At 41.3% G+C, this 20,249-nt stretch overlaps 1 protein-coding gene across 1 annotated transcript in view; it reads right to left on the bottom strand.

Annotated features, from left to right (window-relative positions):
• The window catches only part of LOC139739950 (unconventional myosin-IXb-like), an 83,058-nt gene that overhangs the window by 20,557 nt on the left and 42,252 nt on the right, over nucleotides 1–20,249 (bottom strand). The window contains 17 exon segments of the mRNA XM_071650549.1: nucleotides 64–195; nucleotides 834–1,062; nucleotides 1,918–2,178; nucleotides 3,008–3,158; nucleotides 4,777–4,965; nucleotides 5,289–5,393; nucleotides 6,104–6,634; nucleotides 7,636–8,245; nucleotides 8,989–9,261; nucleotides 10,220–10,456; nucleotides 11,215–11,384; nucleotides 12,003–12,152; nucleotides 12,832–12,954; nucleotides 13,417–13,608; nucleotides 14,153–14,254; nucleotides 15,024–15,066; nucleotides 17,610–17,741. Of these exon segments, the coding sequence (XP_071506650.1) occupies nucleotides 64–195; nucleotides 834–1,062; nucleotides 1,918–2,178; nucleotides 3,008–3,158; nucleotides 4,777–4,965; nucleotides 5,289–5,393; nucleotides 6,104–6,634; nucleotides 7,636–8,245; nucleotides 8,989–9,261; nucleotides 10,220–10,456; nucleotides 11,215–11,384; nucleotides 12,003–12,152; nucleotides 12,832–12,954; nucleotides 13,417–13,608; nucleotides 14,153–14,254; nucleotides 15,024–15,066; nucleotides 17,610–17,741 (3,630 nt within the window).

The following is a 20,249-nucleotide window of genomic DNA, read 5'->3' as shown; positions in this document are numbered from 1 at the left end:
CACTAAAGTGTACTATTTGTATTATAATGGATGAGAGAGAGAAAAAAAAAGAAGAAGACTTACTGAGCCTGCTTCTCCACATCCTGAAGTGACTCCCATGCATTCACCTGCTTGTCTGTCTTCAGAATGCATGGTGCAAACACGATGGCTAGATTGTTGGCTGACATCTTGTTCGAGTCCTCGTGATTCGTAACCCTGAGACGAAAAAAAAAATCAACCATCAACAGACGCTCTCTCACCAAATTGTTGGAAGACCAAAAGCCACCGATTTTTAATTAGGTCAACCTCCTTCATTCACAACCAAAGAGTTCTAAGGTTTTTTTTTTAATAAGACAAGGCATTGTCAATTCACTTCTACTACTATGATAATTAACACGTAAGAATGAAAATGCTTTCACAAGTACTATTATAAACTACGAAACTAACCTATTTCTTAAAACAGCAATGCTCGCATAAATCACCAATATTTTCCATGTACCTCAGAAACGGCTCTCTCTTCTTTGAAGCTTAGAAGGTATGCACCCCTGTACTTTCTATCCTACAATTTGTACACAAGTTCCGACACAAACATCTTCATCGAAATAGTGAGATGGTTTTCAGCTCATGTGCAGCATGTAAGTTGGATACACTTGAAACATGTATGAAAGTAAATGTGACATTGAGACAAACGCAGTTATGTAGTGATGAGATAGAGACATACAGCTCACCCCAGACTTACACTCGGCATCTTTGCAATTTACAGCTACAAGATGCCTATACATTAAAAAAAAAAAAAACAGACACACACACAATACACTCTCTGTCTCCCCATTGATGATGTCAACTCATCTCACCTAGCCAGATGAAAAATGAGCCTCTCGAAGATGTCGCAGTTCACCACTGGCAACTTTTCGATGCTGCTCTGGAGTGACTGCAGCTTCTCGTTGTTGTCGGCGATCTCCGTCGCCCGGAGGAACTCCTCGTAGAGCTGGTAGGTCAGGAGCGGCTCTGGCATGTCGCGGAAGAAGGACTTGAGGACTTGGGCTATGACCAGAACACTGTAGGTGCCAAAGTCTACGGCCTCTGTTGTAAGATGACATCAAGGATGTTAGCAATGTGGAAGATAGAAATGAAAATACACATATCAGGGCAAATTTCTTTGACTTGTGTCCAATAAGATGTGTTCATCTTCTTGACTCCCTCTAAATTGTTTGGTGGAATTTACGCCCCAAGAGGGAGTTGGTGAGACTAAAATGTACAGCAGGGTATATCACCTTTAAATATCTAATGTTTTTCTCGCCATGTATATTACACTGTAGATTAGCAAAACTATGCACCATATTTAATACAATTATCTTCCTCAAGATTTCAGTTCAAAAGTGATAAGTTATAAAGCAAATGCTCAACCCTGTTGAAAAGTTGAATTGATAAATGTCTCACCATGTATTTTTTTTATTAATGGAAATAAAGTATAATCTAATTGAAATTGAATTGAACCCTACCTACGCTACTTCATTTAAAAACGAAGAAAGTCCCCAAACTTTTTTCATATGCTTTCTTACAGTGATCATGGTATCTTTTAGTTCCAACTGATATACGTAAAATCTATTTCAAAACTTGGCTGAAATTCACTTTCAAAACATGACTTCCACTTCTTAATATTTTCGCACGATGGTCTCTCATTCTGTGATTAAAATGTCAACAAACGGTTTGAAGTGTTGATAATGCTTAGAGAATAAAGATATAATAATGATCTGTAACACAAATGTTATTATATCAACATGAATTGAAGCAGAATGAAAACTGTGAGTTTACATATCAAACGATCAATCTTCTGAGCACATCTTTATGCCACTACCTATCGCCCATTCCCCAAACTCCCTGCAAATAAGAATTACTTACACCTCCTGCACCACTATAAGAGTATAAACAACCCACCTGGCTGTGTGTTGATGAGATGCTTGAGTTCCTTGACCTTTGCCGCTGGGCCCGGCTTGCGATAGATGCCCTCCGTGTAGAGACCGTTAAGCTCGATGGCTGTGATAAGGCGCTCCAGGATTGGAGGGATTCTCACGTTGTCGTTGACCAGGTCCTCCAGTCGCGCACCAATCACGCGGCCCTTTACAAACTGCTGAGGCAAGCCGCGGCACGGCGTTGTCGTCTTGAGACAACACTTCTTGTGGCAGGTGTACTTGCAAACTGTTCAATGCAAAGAGCATATGCAAAAGCAGATATAGATACTGAATAATTTCTAGCGGTTTTTTCCAGGGTAACAGAATTATAGAGTAAAGTCAATGGCTTCTGTTCAATGATAGTATCAAAGATGATGATTACAAAAAGGTTGTATGTTACATGACATCAAAACTCATTGCAACCACTATTTTCAATATGACCTTTGTGTCCACAATCACCTCTAGTCAGTGGTTATACTTGCTCCACTGGTCTTTGTCCCAACCAACACTGCTATCATCATTATCACCACTGCCATTACCTCAATGCGGTCACTATCACCACCATTCCTACTGCAGTAAGCAGCAAGACACTGTGCTATCATAATTATGGTAACCTTAATCACGAAGGTCATTCTGGTTGGTATCGTCGCAGTAAACGTGATCTTCATTACCACCAGCACTATCATCGCACACTATTCTCTTCGGTAACATTATTTACCAGCAACAGCATCCACTTAATGATAATTACACTGTAGCATCATTTCCTCCATCAACAATACACCAGCATCATCACCTTAACAAATAATACCACTACCACCCACTGCTTTCCCTATAGCAGAAATAAATACCAGGATCAACACCAACATTCCTCTCCCCCCGTCTCATCATCACGACCATCATTACCATGACAACATGATATGCCACCCTCATCACTGCTTCCACATCCACCACCAATCACAATCACTACCACTACCATCATCATCAGTATCACAATCACCATACGCTAGTAAACATCCTTTGTCATCACCCTCCTCGCCAACTTCTTCTCTTTCCTCATTCCTCATCACCATGGTTACCTTGGCAAACCTGTCCCTTTTCCATCAGACCCAGGAAGTTGGAGCACTGCTCGCAGGCCGTGGGAATACGGAATTGGATGTTTACAAACTTGTGACCAAGGTGCTCAAATATCTCCTCCTTCTTCTCCTTCTTCTTCCTCTGGTCCTTTGCCTGCACATGAGAATGTGGACATTAACTCATTAACTCTCAGGTACAAATAAAGGGTTTATCATGACAGCAACAGAGATATAGATGTATGATTGCTTCCTGCTTCCAAAAGACAACCTTGCATAATAACGTATCAAAGCGAGATGTCACGGCCATTCGTTGCCACAGAAACTGGTTCTACACAATCTCACACAGCCCGAATATCTGTGAACACAACAGTTGCTAACAATGCCCATACCCAGTTCCAAGTCACTACCCGAAGCTTTGTACAACAGGATATCTTGTCTGGAACCAGCACTAAGCTACATGTGTACATGTATCACAAGAGACTGTGGCATCATCACTTTGGTACTCTACAGGCCTAAGCAGCTTCCTGATTTCCCCAACACAACATTCTCTTCTGTCTATATCTCACAGCTTGTTAATTCAATATCTGTCACTGAGAGTAGGCTAGGTCTCACCTTGATCAGTCAAGGACAGGTAGTTAAACTGCTGAGGCACATGCAAGGCACACCCTTCCCTCCCTCCCTTGATTTTGGTACTCCCAAACTTTGAAAAAGTGTGTCCTTTTTACAAGATTTCACAGTGACCACTCAAAGTTCAGCCCTACAGTGTACTTGTTACAGCCACATATACTAATGACTGATGAAACTTAAGCCCTGGTCACACATGCAAAAAGTTATGAAAATCTGGTGGACATGGTCGTAAGTGGTAATTTTTTGGTCAATTTTGGCTTGGCCGTGCTTTGTACGGGGTATGGCCGTTGGCGGCTGTTCCACTGCTGAAGCACTGCCTAAATGCAGCTAACCACGTCCAGCCACGTGTATGTACGCGGAAAAATCCATTTGTCAGTGATAAGCCGCTAAACACACGCTGTTTCCTGTGATACCAACGCGTAACATCATCAGATGACCGTGCTGTGCCTGTGACAGACGCCTGTGACAGACTGCTAAACTTTGGCATCTTACAGCATCTCCCCAAGTTTTAATCACTACCGGAACACAGATTATCACGTGTGTTTCACATGTGTTGCACGTCTTTACCATGCGTGCTGCCCGTGGTTGTCCGCGGAATAAAATTTTGAGCAGTTCAAAACTTTTTACCGCGTCCGACGCCGTTCCGATTTTTCCCCGCATCCTGCCACGTCTATAAATCGACCGTAGCTCGTCTTAAACTCGACATCAACTCAAACAACATCATCTGCTTCACGGGAGACCACTTTTTGACGTGTTTTGGCCATGATTAAGCCATAAAGCGTTGTGCGACCAGGCTTTAAGTTTTACTGTAAAAGTGGAAATTTTCGCAGTGTTGATATTTTCGCACATTTCGTGCAACCAGAAGCTAGCATGAAAATAAAAGCACGCAAATATTTTTTGCTTGCCATACGTTCCTGTACCTGGTGTCTTGATTCTGCAGAATTTAAAACAGGCGAAACTCATTTTACCTGGCCAAGGGCGAAAATTTAGTCAGGCGAAAATATCAACTTTTACAGTACACTTGAAACAGTTAGACATTGGTTGTCATGACAACCTGAATACACAGAGTTGACACTGTTTTCCTCTGCCTGACAGAACCTGTGACTTTTCCAGAATCTCTGTCCTTGTGCAAAAATCTGGCTCACCTTCTTGCGGTTATCTATCGGCTTGTACTGGTGCATGAACTCGTCGAGGTAGCCCCGGAAGGCATTGATACCTAGGGTGAGGGGGAATGTCATTTGGTGGGCATCTTCATGTTGCTTGGCAACGTGCGTCAACACGTTTTCAAAGTTGTTCATTAGGTCGCGATACTGTAGGTTGACCTCATTACCTTCCTGTACGAGCCAAAGATACATGAAAAGAGAGAGTCTTATATGAACTGTACATACACACATATTACACATACATACATACACACACGCAGTTTGTACATATTCACAACCTCTAGGGTATACTAATCTGGATTTGAAAAAATCCTAAAAATACTGCCAAAAATTATGACTGAACAAGGGATTTCAAGTATTGCAAAATGGCAAATAGAGGTTTAAAAAAAATCATTTAGATGCAGTATTTGTAGCAGCAGCAGCAGTAGTAGTAGTAAGAGACATAATTGTACAGCAGCAGGACACAATTGGAGTTTGTTTTTTGTGAGACTCACATGTAAGCTTATGGAATAAGTGCTGATGAGGTTTGATCGGAATTGGTTCAACGCCTTCTTGAAGAGGTGGTCGACCACACTGCACGCTTGCCCCATCTCATTCATCTACAAAAGACACAAGGAGACAGAGGAAAAAGATGCATTCTTCTCAAGACTAATAAAACATGGAAGTACTGTAAAAGTGGTTTCTTTCGCGTACAGAAACTTTCGTGGTTTCCGTCGGTGCCGACTTTTTCGCGTGTGTTTAAATTCGCGGTCGGTAATGATAGCATTGTAACAAGCGAAGAGTTCAAAACATTTTCGCGTGATGTTAAATTCGCGGTTCAACCTCCAAGCGTGAAAAGCGCGAAAATAAAACCACCGCGAAAGAAACCACTTTAAAGTAATCAAAATATAGCTATGCATTAACCTTCATTGGCATTGCAGATTGATGGTACGCATTAATTTTGCTCCATTTGATCCACAACAAGTGTGAAATAAAGGAGAATACAGAAGATTAACAGACAGCCATATACATGTATCAAAAAAACAAAAACAGTGAGAGCAATTTGTTCAATGCGTAAAAATCAATCGACATATTACAGAGCAAACGTCACCAGGATGGCACACCTATACTATGGTACTGCATTCAAACGACTGACAACAGAGAAACTTTGAGAAAAGACATTCACAAATAGAAATTTTCTGATAAATTCTAGGCACAGCACTTGTGGATCAATTGATGCTAAGTTTTATCAAAGACTAGGTAAAGTACACAAGCTATTGATGCCTTCGAAATATTACCAAATGATTTGGAAGCTGAAACACAAGGTTACCTTGGACTGGATGAACACGTTCATCTGCTCCAGTGTCTGCCCGTCCGTGATGAGTCGGTTTGTAGGGTACCGCCACTGCGACATGCCCTGAAAGTTAATGTTACCCTGCTGGGTGCGAGTTCTTTTGGGGAGGGGCGAGCTGGCCACCGACATCTTCCTCCCCGTCGGGGGCTTCAGCTGGTGAGGGGACGTCCGGCCCGAAGGCTTCTCATTGGTCTTGTCATTCAGGACGTTACTCTTGGTGCCAGTGCCGGTGCCAGTCTTGTCAGTCTTGTCAGTTTTGTCGGGGGGCACCTGCTCTTCGATGAGCAGGGCCTGGTCCGATGGTGAGCGCCTGAAGCGCCGCCGGATGTTGTGCTTGTAGCGCTTGAAGAGGTTTTTCGTGGGGGCGCTGGGCGAATCGGGGGTCCGTGGAAGACTGTGCTCGTGGTCCGAGGATGTGGACTTGGGTGAACCGGGCACAACCAGTTCTTCCTCTGTCATAGAACTGTCTGAGATGACGGATGATGGCCTACCGGGTGCATCGTCGCCCTAGAAAAACAAACAAACAAACAAACATTGGTGGCATATATGGAGAGATTGCCAAAACGTCTTCTTCTGTCTGAAACACATATCATATCATATTCTCTTCCATTCGGAGTGAAAAGCAATGCTTAGCTGGGGCTTTGATAATGCAGCACAATGCCACAATTATCCCTTTTCCCTGTAACAGTGGCAATGAAATACATGTACCACAGATTTGAAAAATGGTACATGGATTATATTTCTCATTAGTTCGTAAAAGTAATGTGAGATCCCCAGCCTTCATACATGATGAATCTCATTATGATATTGTCAAAATGATGACATAAATGGTATCCCGGGGTACCAAATAAAAATCAGCCATTTTGTTGAATTATTTATTTTTTCAAAAAGGTTGTACCCTTGGTGTCAAAAAGAGGAAATTATTTTGGTGCTGGAGCTACTGTAGCACGTGCTAGCCACTGCACTGCACTGCACTGCACTGAAACACGCAAGTGGTAGCACAGCGTGCCATGCACGCATAGTATACAAACTGTAACATGCAGTAGCATGGGAATGACAATGTACACGCACCCACAGTGCATGCATTTTTCTCTGGCTGTCCTCTAGTGGACGTGTGGTGGCGCTACACAACGCGGTAAACCGGGGTACCCCGGGTAACGCGTGATGAATCAAATACTGAATGAATAAATGAAAGAGAAGACCAACAAAATCCTTGCACAAATTCATGGAAACTTTGCTCCAATCTCGCTAGGGCATAATGCTGTTGGGGCAACAAAACCTTGAATCTCAAATGTTCAGGAGAGCAAAAAAACATGGCAGCCAAAGCACTATGACAGATGGGATCAAATTTCCCTTGCCATACTCTGGTGGCTTCAATTTGGGGGTAAGATGATTAGGATTTGGACAGGACATCACGTATGATTATCTGACAATTAATTTTTAAAAAAGTGATTTTCACCAAAATTTTGGTTTTGTCATCCCACCAACGATACGATGTCTGTACTCACCTTGCCCCTGGGGCTGGCTGGAGGAGACCCAATGGGGAGGACTTTGTCTCTTTCTTCCATCTTTAGGTCATCCTCATCTCCACCTTCTTCCAGGATAATGTCCTCCATGTCAACCACATTCAACTTCACCCCTTGGTTGCCAGGCAACGCTTTTCTTCCTGTGTCCACTCCTGTATCACCGGCCTTCACTCCCTCGTGAGGAGCCACATCACCGACCTCCTCGGCATCATCATCGTCCCCACCGAAACTCGTCTCTTCCAACGAGTCAATCACGCTCGCCAGATCAGCCAGCTGATCCACGAGTTGCATTGATGATGTCCGTGTGACAATGTTACTGGAACTGATGAGCACATTTGCAGGGACCGTCGGAATCCTGGACGGGTCTTTGAAGTCCGCGTTCTTGGAGTTCTTCGCGACACCCTGCCTGTCCTCCTGGGGAGTGTCCCTACTGGCTTTTGGCTCCGAGTCATCGGCCAGGGATTCGCCGTCCACTTTCCGCTCCAGTGACGATGATCTGGAGCTGGTTCGGGATCCCGGTTGAGATGAAAGTCTCTCTTGGGAGGCTGCCCTTGCCATGTAAGCCCTTGCTAGGTCCTTTACTCTCCCAGGTCTACTAAAACACAAACAAACAAATAAAGTAGTAGTACACTGCCAGGTCATTCAAACTGTGCAAAGATCATTGATAATGATATCCTTGATATAGCATTTTGTGAGTTCCTCATTTCTTCTCTAGGCTTTCAAGTCAGAAGCTTTCAATAAAATAAAAGAAGACAAGAAAGGGTTGGGCAAATTCAATTGTGACAAAAACACTTTCAGTAGCTTTTCAAAATACTCTTGCTAAACCCCTCCATACTGATGTAATCTCACACCTACTCTATTGCCACATTTAGAATGGAGTAAACTCACTACAGCAATTAACATTTTCTGCCTTAACTCATAATGAGACTATCCTCACAACAACAAAAAAAGTTGAAATGTAATAAAAGTTGTACAATTACGATGTCACAGCTGCTCCAAATCCCAAGCACCTTTTTCGAAGACACCGATACCAAAAATCTTTGATACATTCAATTACACAGACTGCGAAGAGGTATTTTATGAGAGGGATCTTGTTAACGAAGTATGTTAAGAGCAGACAGGATATTATCATGTGATTTTCCTACGGCTAAACAGAGTGTATGGAGACTTGTCCCTTTGAACACATACGGGTTATATTGGACATTTCTATGGCTGCAGGGACATGCACTGAAACTTTCCTGTATGATGAAGCCTTGGCTGCAAAGTCAAGATGTAATACCATTAATATACCATCAGTCCACTGAGGGGTATTAATTTGCCTTTCAGGGGGCTTACCTTTGAAGGTTTCTCTTGAGGGGGGAAACCTCTGGGATGGGACTGATGGGGGGTCCCACCACCACATTTTCATCATTGATGAGGGACGGTGAGAGCAAGTAGCCGGGACTGGTGGCATCCGGACCAGGGCTGGTCGGCGCCCCGGTGGGTTTTGGAATGGCTAGCGGTGCTGAGGTCGCTGAAGGGGTCACCGCAGAGGTCGCGGACGAGGTCGCGGGATCGTCCAAGAGGAGTTCGTCCGACCCTAATGATCCCTCGTGGACACCACTGCTCCTGCATGCACAAGCACAGGGTACAGAGATTCAAATCTGGAATGAGGCACTGGAAGTCCTTTGCAATCCAGTAAGTTCCCTTTGCTCCTGTCCCATGGTTAGGAACATCATCACTTCACAACAGTAATGACAGAACTTATAAAGTTGCAAAAGCCTGTACTAGCAATGTTTGAATATGGCTACTGTATTGTGGCATTGCTGTATCAACTGACAGCATAAGATGAAATGGCAAATTGTAACTTGAGCAGAAACATAATTTACAGAAGAGACAAATGGATACATGATATCCACTAGGAGGATGAATAGGACAACAAGTTCTAGAACCAAACATTTCAAGAATCTTTTGGGGACATAATTCCTCACTCCATCTGTATGATACAAATAGCTAGAAAAAGTCAATTAAAAATATTCTAAACTCTTTGAATACCTTCTTGACAGAATCATGCAAATTGATATTTTTGTGTGCATATCGCAGCAAACAGGTCATATTTCCATAGACACATCTCTCAAATCAATTTTCACCAATCACGTTCCACACATGTTTAAAATTTCAGATAATAGGTACACACTTGTCATCCACACAACATTCGGAGAGGCAAAGCTTAGTTTGCCTTCATTGGCTTGTGGAGAGAAACCATTTTCTCTTTGTACTTATGTACGGGCCACGCATGTACATACAAGCTTGTTAAACATGTGCGTATAATGAGCTACTCTTATAATTGACAAATCGTGCGGCTTGCAACATACAGTGTAGGTATTACGAAGGATGTTGTTTGCAGTTGGTTAGATTTATCTGCTGACCTCTGAAACTGAACTGTGTCTTGCCGTGCAAACTTTGGATCACAATGTGGGTTGTTCTCTCCTCTAACAGACTTTTATTATGAAAATGACACTTTTTGGAATACCCTGATTTTGTGATTACTACTCCCTCCCCAATCAAGTGACGCAATCTCCCTTACTCTTCAGACTCCATGGTCCTCGTCCTATTCCTCTCGAACAGATCATCCTCGATGTCGTCCGTGGTGAGGATCCCCTCGTCGCTGATGGCCGAGTGGACGTCGTCTGTCCGGCGACCCCGAGGTCTGACCGCTGCGGACGGCTCCTCCTCGTTCCCTTCCTCGTCCCCTCGTCTGGGCCGACCTTTGACCGCGGCGGGCTTCTCCTTCTCCAGCTTCTCGCTTCGTATCCTTTGAACCCTGCAGCCAAGGATATTCATCCCATGCAATGAGTTGCCATGGTAATACACAACACGTCTATAAGGAATCAATACCTTACGAGAGGTAAAATATGAATATGAAAAACATAATGCTGTTGGAACTGGTATGTGAGAACGTCCATGTTAACGATGCTAACACAGCAAATTTTAAGAACAGGACACTCATCTATAATGTGCGACAGATTGAAGTTTATCATAGTTGGCAAAAATTAGCATCTCATTCACCAAAACCTGCACTATGTAAGAAACAAGACAAGACAGCCAGGCGCTTAATCTGCAAAGCTCAAGAGCAGTTCTCATCCTATCCCCTTCACATGCAAACAAAGATGTATCGTATCGGTAATATTGTATACACACCTGTATCATTCAGTCATTCTGAGTGATGATGATCGACATTCAAGAAAGAGACTAATTTCGCACATGAATTGATACCACCATTCTCAAGGAAGACCTGTCATGTAGTGGAACTATGTATTACACTCATGAGCCCTCATAATTCTCAAGTAGATGTATTCAAACACCTCTTTTTTTTTTTTCTTCTTCTTCCTCGACAAGTAAGTTCCCAGTCAACTATAGAATTCAATCGACTGATGTGCCCTATGAGTATTTGATAGTAATGCTGTGTTTAGGTGACTGCTTTACACACATAAGAAAAAGTACCTTTAAACTTACAAACCTGGTTTGGACCCACCAAAAATCCATATGGCCATCTCTAATGTTGAGATACATTGTACATACCTCCTTCTTGCTATAATGCCCCTTGTCCTGCACTGGAGGAGAACCATGCCCCGCTTCAGCTTACGGTACTGCCTCTTCTCCACCGTCATCCTCCAGGATGCCTGGATGGTGGAAGCCGCCCGCCGCTGCTCCACATACCTCCTCCGCGCCAGGTAGCCTCGGCAGTGGGCCTGCAAATTTCAAGGAGTTTACAAACAGCAAATGTAAGGATTCGTAGACTTGAGCATGGTCTCTTGGTCATCCCCTTAACTTTTATAGTTCAACCCCCTTGTTGCTGGGGAAGTCCTATGAGTCTAAAGAGAAATAAAAAGATTCCACTTCATGGTTGCAGCTCCTTCAATGCCCCTTTGGTTTTTGAATGGAAGTTACTATTAATACATGTATATTTTGCATTACATTGATTTGCTGTAAGTGTCGTATTTGAAAGAATTCGTGAGAATGGACATAAAATTGAAATTGGATTGGATTGGAATGGATTGGAATGGATTGGGTTGGATTGGATTGGATTGGATTGGATTGGATTGGATTGGAATGGATTGGGTTGGGTTGGATTGGATTGGATTGGATTGGATTGGATTGGATTGGATTGGATTGGATTGGATTGGATTGGATCGGATCGGATCGGAATGGATTGGGTTGGGTTGGATTGGATTGGATTGGATTGGATTGGATTGGATTGGATTGGATTGGATTGGACTGGATTGGATTGGATTGAATTGAACTGACAATGTCAAGCAAGATTCGTTCAACCACAGCCAAGGATGTACTGCCAGCGGCCACCAACGCACCTGTAACTTGATGATGGAGTTCCGCACTTCCAGGTATCTCCTCCGCGCGAGGATGCCCCGGTACCACCACTGCACCCGGCATATACGCTGTAGGACAAAGGCATGCAGCGCCTCTTGTAGCTTCACCCTCTCGCTCTCCCTGAGAAACACCTGCACATGGTAATGGAGTAAGAAGTGGTTTAACCCATCACATGCCTAGGCACTCAGCGATAACTTGCCAAGCTTTCTGTTTTTTCCATCGTCACTTTAGATCATCTCTCCAAACCTGACCAACTTTGTAAGTTGCAAGCCCACTTTGATAGGTATAGCACTGTGCCTCAGTCCAACAGTGAGGCGGCAGTGGCACAATGGGGATGAGGGGAAGTTAGGTACTTGTTATTTAATGGCACATACTGTCTACACATCTATACTGATCAGCAAAGTAAGCACCCCAACAGATTTTTTTTTTCTTTTTTTTAAATGTAAACTCAATTGCTCGACACTTTTGATAGGAGAACCTGTTTGGGGGCATTTAACAGATCTTACAATTGATGCATAACATCTGGTATCAGATAAGGGAAAGTTTAACCCATTCCATACGGGAACCTGGTGGCCTGTAGTCTTTGGACATATCAGAATTCAGTATCGAATGGGTTAATACCAGTATCCTTTTAATTGGTCTCTGATAACTATAAGTTTAAGGTGTGTCAATACCACCAAAAGGAATCCCTTGCCTACCAGATTCTGAAATCTTCATGGACTTCACACACGATTCATCAGGGTAACACAGACAATGGGTTAAGATAAGATATTAAGACATTCAGGAATATGCAACAGACATGACTCTCACCTTGCTCTGTCCAATCTGGTAGTTTGTGTCATCCAGCGCCATGGCAACCAGGAAACCCTTGATCTCTTTGGCTGTGGGCTTCATCGTCTTTGGTAAGAGCACTTTGTATTTCTGGCAAAACTCCTGAGAGGAAGGAAGGTACAGATTTGCAAGAGTGAAGAATAAAACACAAATATATATATATATTGAAAAAAAAAAAAATTAAACAGAGAAGATCATATGATCTCAATCCCTCTACATTTGTGGAATTACTGGCACACTCAAGCCATCACATCACCTGTGCAAATAAACACACACACACACAGATTCACAATGTCAAGCAGTTTAAGTCTACCTACACAAAAGTGTCACCCTTTAAAGCTGAAATCATCTTGATCTCCATGCAGGGTAAACTGGCCAAATATTTTGGTCCTTTAAGTCCTGAGAGGACAGACTGCTGTAACATGCATGTATCTCACCAACTAAGATTTTGTATGTTTTGGTTGAAGTAAACAAAAGTTTTCTGCACAGAGTAGACCCTTTGACATTCTCCCGTGAAGAAACACAAACTGCCCCTCCCCCTCCCCTCTGACACAGCCGACTCACCTCAAACTTGAGCCTGACGTTGTAGCCAGACTGCCGTATCCTGACCGTCTCCAGCATGCCCGTGTAGCGCAGCTGCCTCATGATCAGGTCCTCGTCCAGTCGGCAGGGCTCCTTCTGCGAGTTGGACTTGATGCAGCGCACGAAGAAAGGGTTGGCCTGGTTCAGGGTGTCCATCAGCTTACTCAGCGATGCCTGCAGAGGAACATTTCCAAGAGACATTTCATCAACTCAACATCGCATCAAAAAATGTTGTCAAATGAGTATCATTATTATCATTATCATTTATTCGGCATTTCAGACAACTTTCACAACATAAAGGGTCAGAAAGCAACTTCAATTCAACATAACAAAGAAACAAAACAAAATGCAGTACATACATGTAAACAGAAACAAAGCAGATGTGGAAAAGTAGATTACGACACAACAAACGGGGCTGGAGGTGTCGACTCCATTCTGTACATTTATAGAAAGGCGATATGTTTGACAAAACAATTCCTAAAATGTCTATCTACATGATCAACTTTCTTTTCATCTTTATCACTCTTTCTCTCTCCCTCTATATAACTATAACTTCCTTTTTCATATTCTGCCTTGTGAAGAAACTAGACTTTGTCTAGTTCAGCAAATTGACTATCAAAAATACAAAGTACCAAGCAAAACAAGAAAATGAGGAAAGGAAAGAAGTGACATCACGAGAAAGTAATTGCTTTATACCAACACACAGACTTTCCATTACCTGGAATTGTGCACACACTGTTGGAGGGTGCTTTTTGGACTTTCTCCGGTTGGGCGAGTACCGCCCCGCGATCTTCTTGACCGACTTGAGGTCTCGCAGGCTCTGCAAAGGGAGGGGTGGCAATCCAAAATAAATATCAAAAATGTAATCATGAGAAAGAGGGAGGTAGGCGTTTGGCTCCAAGAACAGTAAAGAGTAATTAATTAACAAGGGATAAACTTACTTATATCTACTTGGATCTATGTCAGCTTCCTTCAAGTCTATGTAAAAGTTTCAATATGCTACTGACTTGGAGATAAAAAGTACGCCTCCCTACCCAAAGAAAATACACAATCTAAAGACGGGACAGACTGGCAACTGACCATATTGACTACTGCACTAAAAACATCTAATACTGTGAGATGAAAAAGAAAACAAAAAATTATATTAAAAAAAAGGAAAGATGAGTTTAAACAAGCCACTATGCTGCTTTCAGATTTACGTTCAAATATTTATGTTTTCGGGATAAGCTTATGAAAGTGCATCGTGTCTGGCAACTCAAATTTTAGTCAACATCGCAATCAAGTTTCAAAAGCACACGTGAGACAATGCTGTCACAAATGCATGGTTTGAGTGGAAGACTTTTACATTTGAGTTCTCTCTGTTACAGCTGGACAGAAGCTCACAACCACTGTAGTTTTTTGACAGAGCTAAAAAGTGTTTTACTTGCCAACAAGTCCACTAAGTCAGTTGCTACCTCAAGTTTACACACACACACACACACACACACACACACACACACACACACACAATCAATGGCAAACAAAAGCAAAAACAAAATCTGCAGCTCTTCCTCATGATTAAAATAATGACAAAAATTTATGCATCTCACCTTCGAAGGTTGGACCTGGGCTCCACGGAATGATCTGTTTCTTCTGCTCAACGTCAGGGGTAAAAAAGAATTTTAAAAAAAGGAATACTAATAAGTAATGTAACTTCTACAGTGCATACATACCACACACCAAGTTCTTAGAATTACCACAACCCCCTTGCACCTAGCAGCATTTGTGTGCTACATAACTTGCTTACTGTATGGATTAATGTGCAGCCATGTACGCAACTGAAAACCTTTGCTGCCAAAAATATCTGAGATGTGGAAAAGTAGCATTTTAGTGACATTAATTTGTCCTAAGTAGCAACAACTAAAATTCATGGCAAATAAATACTTTTGAAAGTGCTCCTTCAAAACTTCTGAACTCATGCAAAGGTCGGATGGAGCTGTCCATGGGAGCTGTCCGCTCTGCAACTTTGTCAGTCTTTCAAAACTGCCTATCCTGCTCCTATCTACTTGGTTAAAATTGTGCAAGAATTAGTTGCTTTTTTTTTTGGTGCTCAAAACATACATTCAAATGCCCATTTGCAATGCTGAAGAAAAGAGACTGTGTAAGCTCATATTCTCTTTAGTTTACAGTGTAGCAGTGCTCTTCCCATGAAATAAGTGAGTGCTACGTACCCCCAGAAATAATTCATGTAATTGAATATAAATGTGACTCTTGTAACTATTGCTGTGAGTGTTTGCTGGCTTAATATTCAAGGTTTTATTCATTTTGGGAGGAATGTAACAGATTCTATGAATGAAACACATAATACAGAACAATAGAATATTTGGCTGTGAAGACACATTGCTTAAGTTAAATGCTCTCATTCACAAGAGAGGCATGCATCAAAATTTAAGTTTTCATGGGCACATTGAGTTATGAGGCATCATTCGAAAACAGTAGGGACACACTGATTGGACAAATTGAAATGAGCAAGAAACCTCATGCTTTACACAATCATGATAAATGTGGGGTCCAGGGAAAGGGAATGCCCCTAAAACTATTTGATTTGATGGATCTACTCCTACAATGATTTGATTGGTTCCTTTCATGACAAATAATAATAATAATAATAATAATAATAATAATAATAATAATAATAATAATAATAATAATAATAATAATAATAATAATAATAATAATAATGATAACAATAATGATGATAATAATACTTTCAAGTGGACTGGTGGAATGGTACACTGCCACACATAGTGGTGGGTACTTGATTATGCCATACTGGATGGGAGTCTAACAAAGTGTTGATCTGAATCATAACTTATTTTCATCACATTGTGCTATTAGACATGGGTCTGTAATGAAGAACATGAATGTGCTTTTGGAGAACATATACAGCTGTATAAAATGAGATGCTAAATGGTCTATTGAGAATTTGAAAGGTGGATTTCCAGGCCTTTTTTTTTTTTTGGTCCTTTCATAATCCATATTGATCTGAATATGCGTGGAGAGGGGCAGAGCTGTTTGCTTCCTTGCTTCTTGGACAATCACATATCGTCGCTGGGGTGACAAGACCTTGATAAAAATGACTTTTTTTGATTAATGGTCAAATAATTGGTTGTGATATCCTGTCCAAATCCTAACTGTCTTACCCCAAAATGAAGCCATCACGGCATGTCAGAGGAAAATCTATCCCATTTGATATGGTGCTTTGGTTACCATTTTTTTTTTTTTTTGCTGTATTGAACATTTGACATTTTGAAGATACGAGGTCTTGTCGCCCCAGCGACGATATGCTCTCTCAAGTTCTGGCAAAACATTTCTGCCTCCCTCCATTGCAAACATCTCTGTGAAGTGAGGTAAAACAGGCTTTGCAAGTGTCATTAAAAATAAAACTCCTTTGCTCTTTGCTGAGATCTAAAATTGACCAAAAAGACATTAAATCTTGCAATGTAATGTGTCCATGAAAAATAAGGGCGTGGCTTCTTTTTTTTTTTTTCCTTTTTTTACCCTCCTGCATCTCAGTTCTCTTCTTGGCATACAGATGGGCAAGTTTGGGCAGGAAAGTAATGCACTGGGATTAAGGAGCAATGCTTTCATTTTCATGCAAAACAACAACATCATTACCAATCAAACATGCCTGGTAAAAGCAATGGTCTTTCTATTTTTCATTTTTGCTAGTATTAGCAAGCAACTTTCTACATTCTGTACATTCGGTACTTTTTGGCATTCGCTGGCAAAATGTAATGATTCTTAGGCATCAGCTCGCGGAATTGTCTTTTTTAAAAGTATAGCATCACAAGGAAATCTTGGAACACCAATGTGCAAGATCCTTTACTTCGTTGCTCTTTGTACATGCAGTTGTAACTTATCTATATAATTAAAATTATTAATTAAAATGTATCAAAAAAAGAGGGATACATAACTTAAGAAACATTTAAAAATTTATACAGAGCACTCCCGTTATAGCGAACACGGTTAGTAAAAATTTTGGTTCCAAAACTATTGTCTGTATACTTTTATATTCACTCCTTTATCGTTTGGCTTTAACGAAATTTCGATATTATGAATGAAAACAGCCCGTCCAGAGGATTTCGTTATAACGGGAGTCGCCTGTGATAGAAGGAATCCATTCCTCAACGTACTTGACAACTTTGGATGCCTTAAGGTACGTCTCCTCGAACAGCATGGGCTTCAGCCTGCTGAGACTGAGGCGCGACGAAGGGCTTAGCAACAGGGGGCTGGTTAGTAACGGGGACACTCCACGGGTCGTCCGGCTGCAGGCAGGGCGGGGCAAGACCGCACAAGGTGGATGGGGTTCATGATGGTGCAGGCAATAGTGGGGCGGGGCAGGCAGGCAGGTATGAATGGTCAAGTGGAGAGTGATAAGGATGGCGGAAGAGGATATATATATAATAGATACACATGTATATATGGATATATACCGATACACAAATTCATAAAAAGACGTGTTCAAAGACTATCTTGCAGGTCATGCACTTAGCAGGAGTGAAGGGTGGTGTACTATGATGCCGTTCGACAAGCGAATGCAATGCTTAGGCTGCTCATCAATCTACAGACACTAATCATTCCGTAGACTCAATAGCATTTCTAACAGGCTCTATGGGGACATAAAAAAAAGAAAAAGAAAAGAGAAAGGAAACATAGGTTTGTCTTCTTTTAGGGAGTTTGAATACCGTTGTGTGCGCCTTTTGATAATAGTTGCGTGTGATCTGTCGGCAACAAACCTAGACAAAGTTATAAAGGTCAAAGCGAAGATATCTTTAGAACGTTCTTTGTGGTTACTGTAACTTCACAGCAACACCACATCTTTCCACTGTGAGACAGATGAAATACAAACACATTATTTTGTGTGGCCGTCTATTTGAAACCCATAACATCCCAGACTCCACATTTTTGCTTTTTATCATCAGTGTTTCATCAGGCAGAAAAAAAAACCCTCTCTTGTTTTAAACCCTTTTAAGTCATGTACCATTGTTTATGTTAGTTGCAGAATTATCAAAACCCCCTTAAATCTCTAAATCAATACTCACTCCCTATATTGGCAACCCATTTTAGAAGTTTAAATTTAGCATTTCTGTCTCAAATTGCTCATTTTTTTGTTGTTGTGAAACATCTTCCTGACTTCATGTGGATCTAATGACTTTAACCAGCTCTGTCTCATTTTTTTTTTCTGAAAATAAGATAAATTCAGTAAAAATTAGAGCTGCCAATTCACAGATCTGATATGACATGATGAAAATTACAGCAGGAAAATTCCCCCTTAAGAACCTGATGGGTTATGTAAATATGTATTACCAGCAATATGGAAATATATCATATTGATATAATCTTTTCAAAACCTTTGTCCAGGTTCTATGTTGACAGGCTCATCTAGCAATAAAGTCTGATATACTATACATGACATTTCAAAAGTAACAGAATTTGTGGTGCAATGTCATGCAAAACAATTTACCAAAGTGCCACAATTTTTTATTTTTTGTATTTTCAACATAAGAAAAATATGAGCAAAATAAAATTTGTTCATTTAGTTTTTGTTGTTGTTGTTTTGTTTTTTTTTTTGGTTAGATGCTTTATAGGACAAGCAGCCCCTAAGATTGCATGCATCATAAACATCAACCCTTGATAAAACATTGAACACTGTAATAAACATCAATACAGTGATACACAAGTACATGTACAAATGCAGGAACACAACCTTGTAACAGAAGGCAGTAACATCAAAACTGTACAACCTGGATAATGTGGGGAGTATAGGGATAGGGTGTGCAAAGCAGCAGCTCCACACACACACACACACACACACACAAAAAAAAAAACAATGTGAGATTTCACACAAAGGACTTCAAGTGGTAGGATATGATATGTGTGTCTGAAATACGTGCAGGCCTGCACGAAGCCATCTCGGCTTGCTAGGACGTGTTATTTTCTCTGCAGAATGATGTGTCAAGAGTTGAACTATGTCAAAAGTTGAGATATGACTCCAACAGAGAGACAAGGGCACATTTAATGTGTCTATGAAGTGGGCAAAGTATCATCTCTATACCTACCCAGATATTTTCTGCACATAGATCATGTGAGAACTCAACTGCTACTTCCCCCTCCCCAATCCATTTAATATCAACTCTGCAGTCTGCTAGTGCACTCAGTGCATAGGGTAGTAGATGAGCATTGTGAGCATTTTAAGCCTCTTAGGGTCAAAGGCTCACAATTTTATTGCTATTACATGTGATAATTATGCCTTTGAGTATGTAAAGGTTAATGCCATGACGTGACTTCTAACACTGTGGCCAGCATAACAGAATGTTTCACTACACATCAGCAAAAAAACCTGAGTTGGCTGACAAAAAAATGGTTGTGCCATGGTGAGGTATCCTGTGCTCCCTATGTGGTGTACTGCGTCACGGCTGTATGGGAGCGGCTAGTACACACACCTGTGTACAATTTGTATGTACAAAATGTAAATGAAAACATTGTCATAATTCAAAAACAGAGTTGTGTAAAATGGTGATGACAAACTACCAGCTACATCTGTATTGAGATCAATGAAAGCTGTGGGAGTTACAAACTCAGTATATTAAATGTACAATGTGTGATGCGTTTGCATTTTACTACAGGTGTTTTTTCATTGGTGAAAGCTGTTTATTGATTAATACAGTGTATGTGTTCGTTCTACTATTAAAAACAAAATGTTTATCTACCGAGTGCGATATCGACAAATCCCATATGATATGGCATTTGTGTACGAATGTTTGATTGTGGAA

The sequence above is a fragment of the Diadema antillarum genome, unplaced genomic scaffold, assembly GCF_040938485.1.
Source record: "Diadema antillarum isolate AM-2024a unplaced genomic scaffold, OU_Dant_1.0 seq00000822_RagTag, whole genome shotgun sequence".
Lineage (NCBI taxonomy): Eukaryota > Metazoa > Echinodermata > Echinoidea > Diadematoida > Diadematidae > Diadema > Diadema antillarum.
Note: the sequence above shows the minus strand (reverse complement) of the source record. Positions and strands in the feature narration are given on the sequence as shown.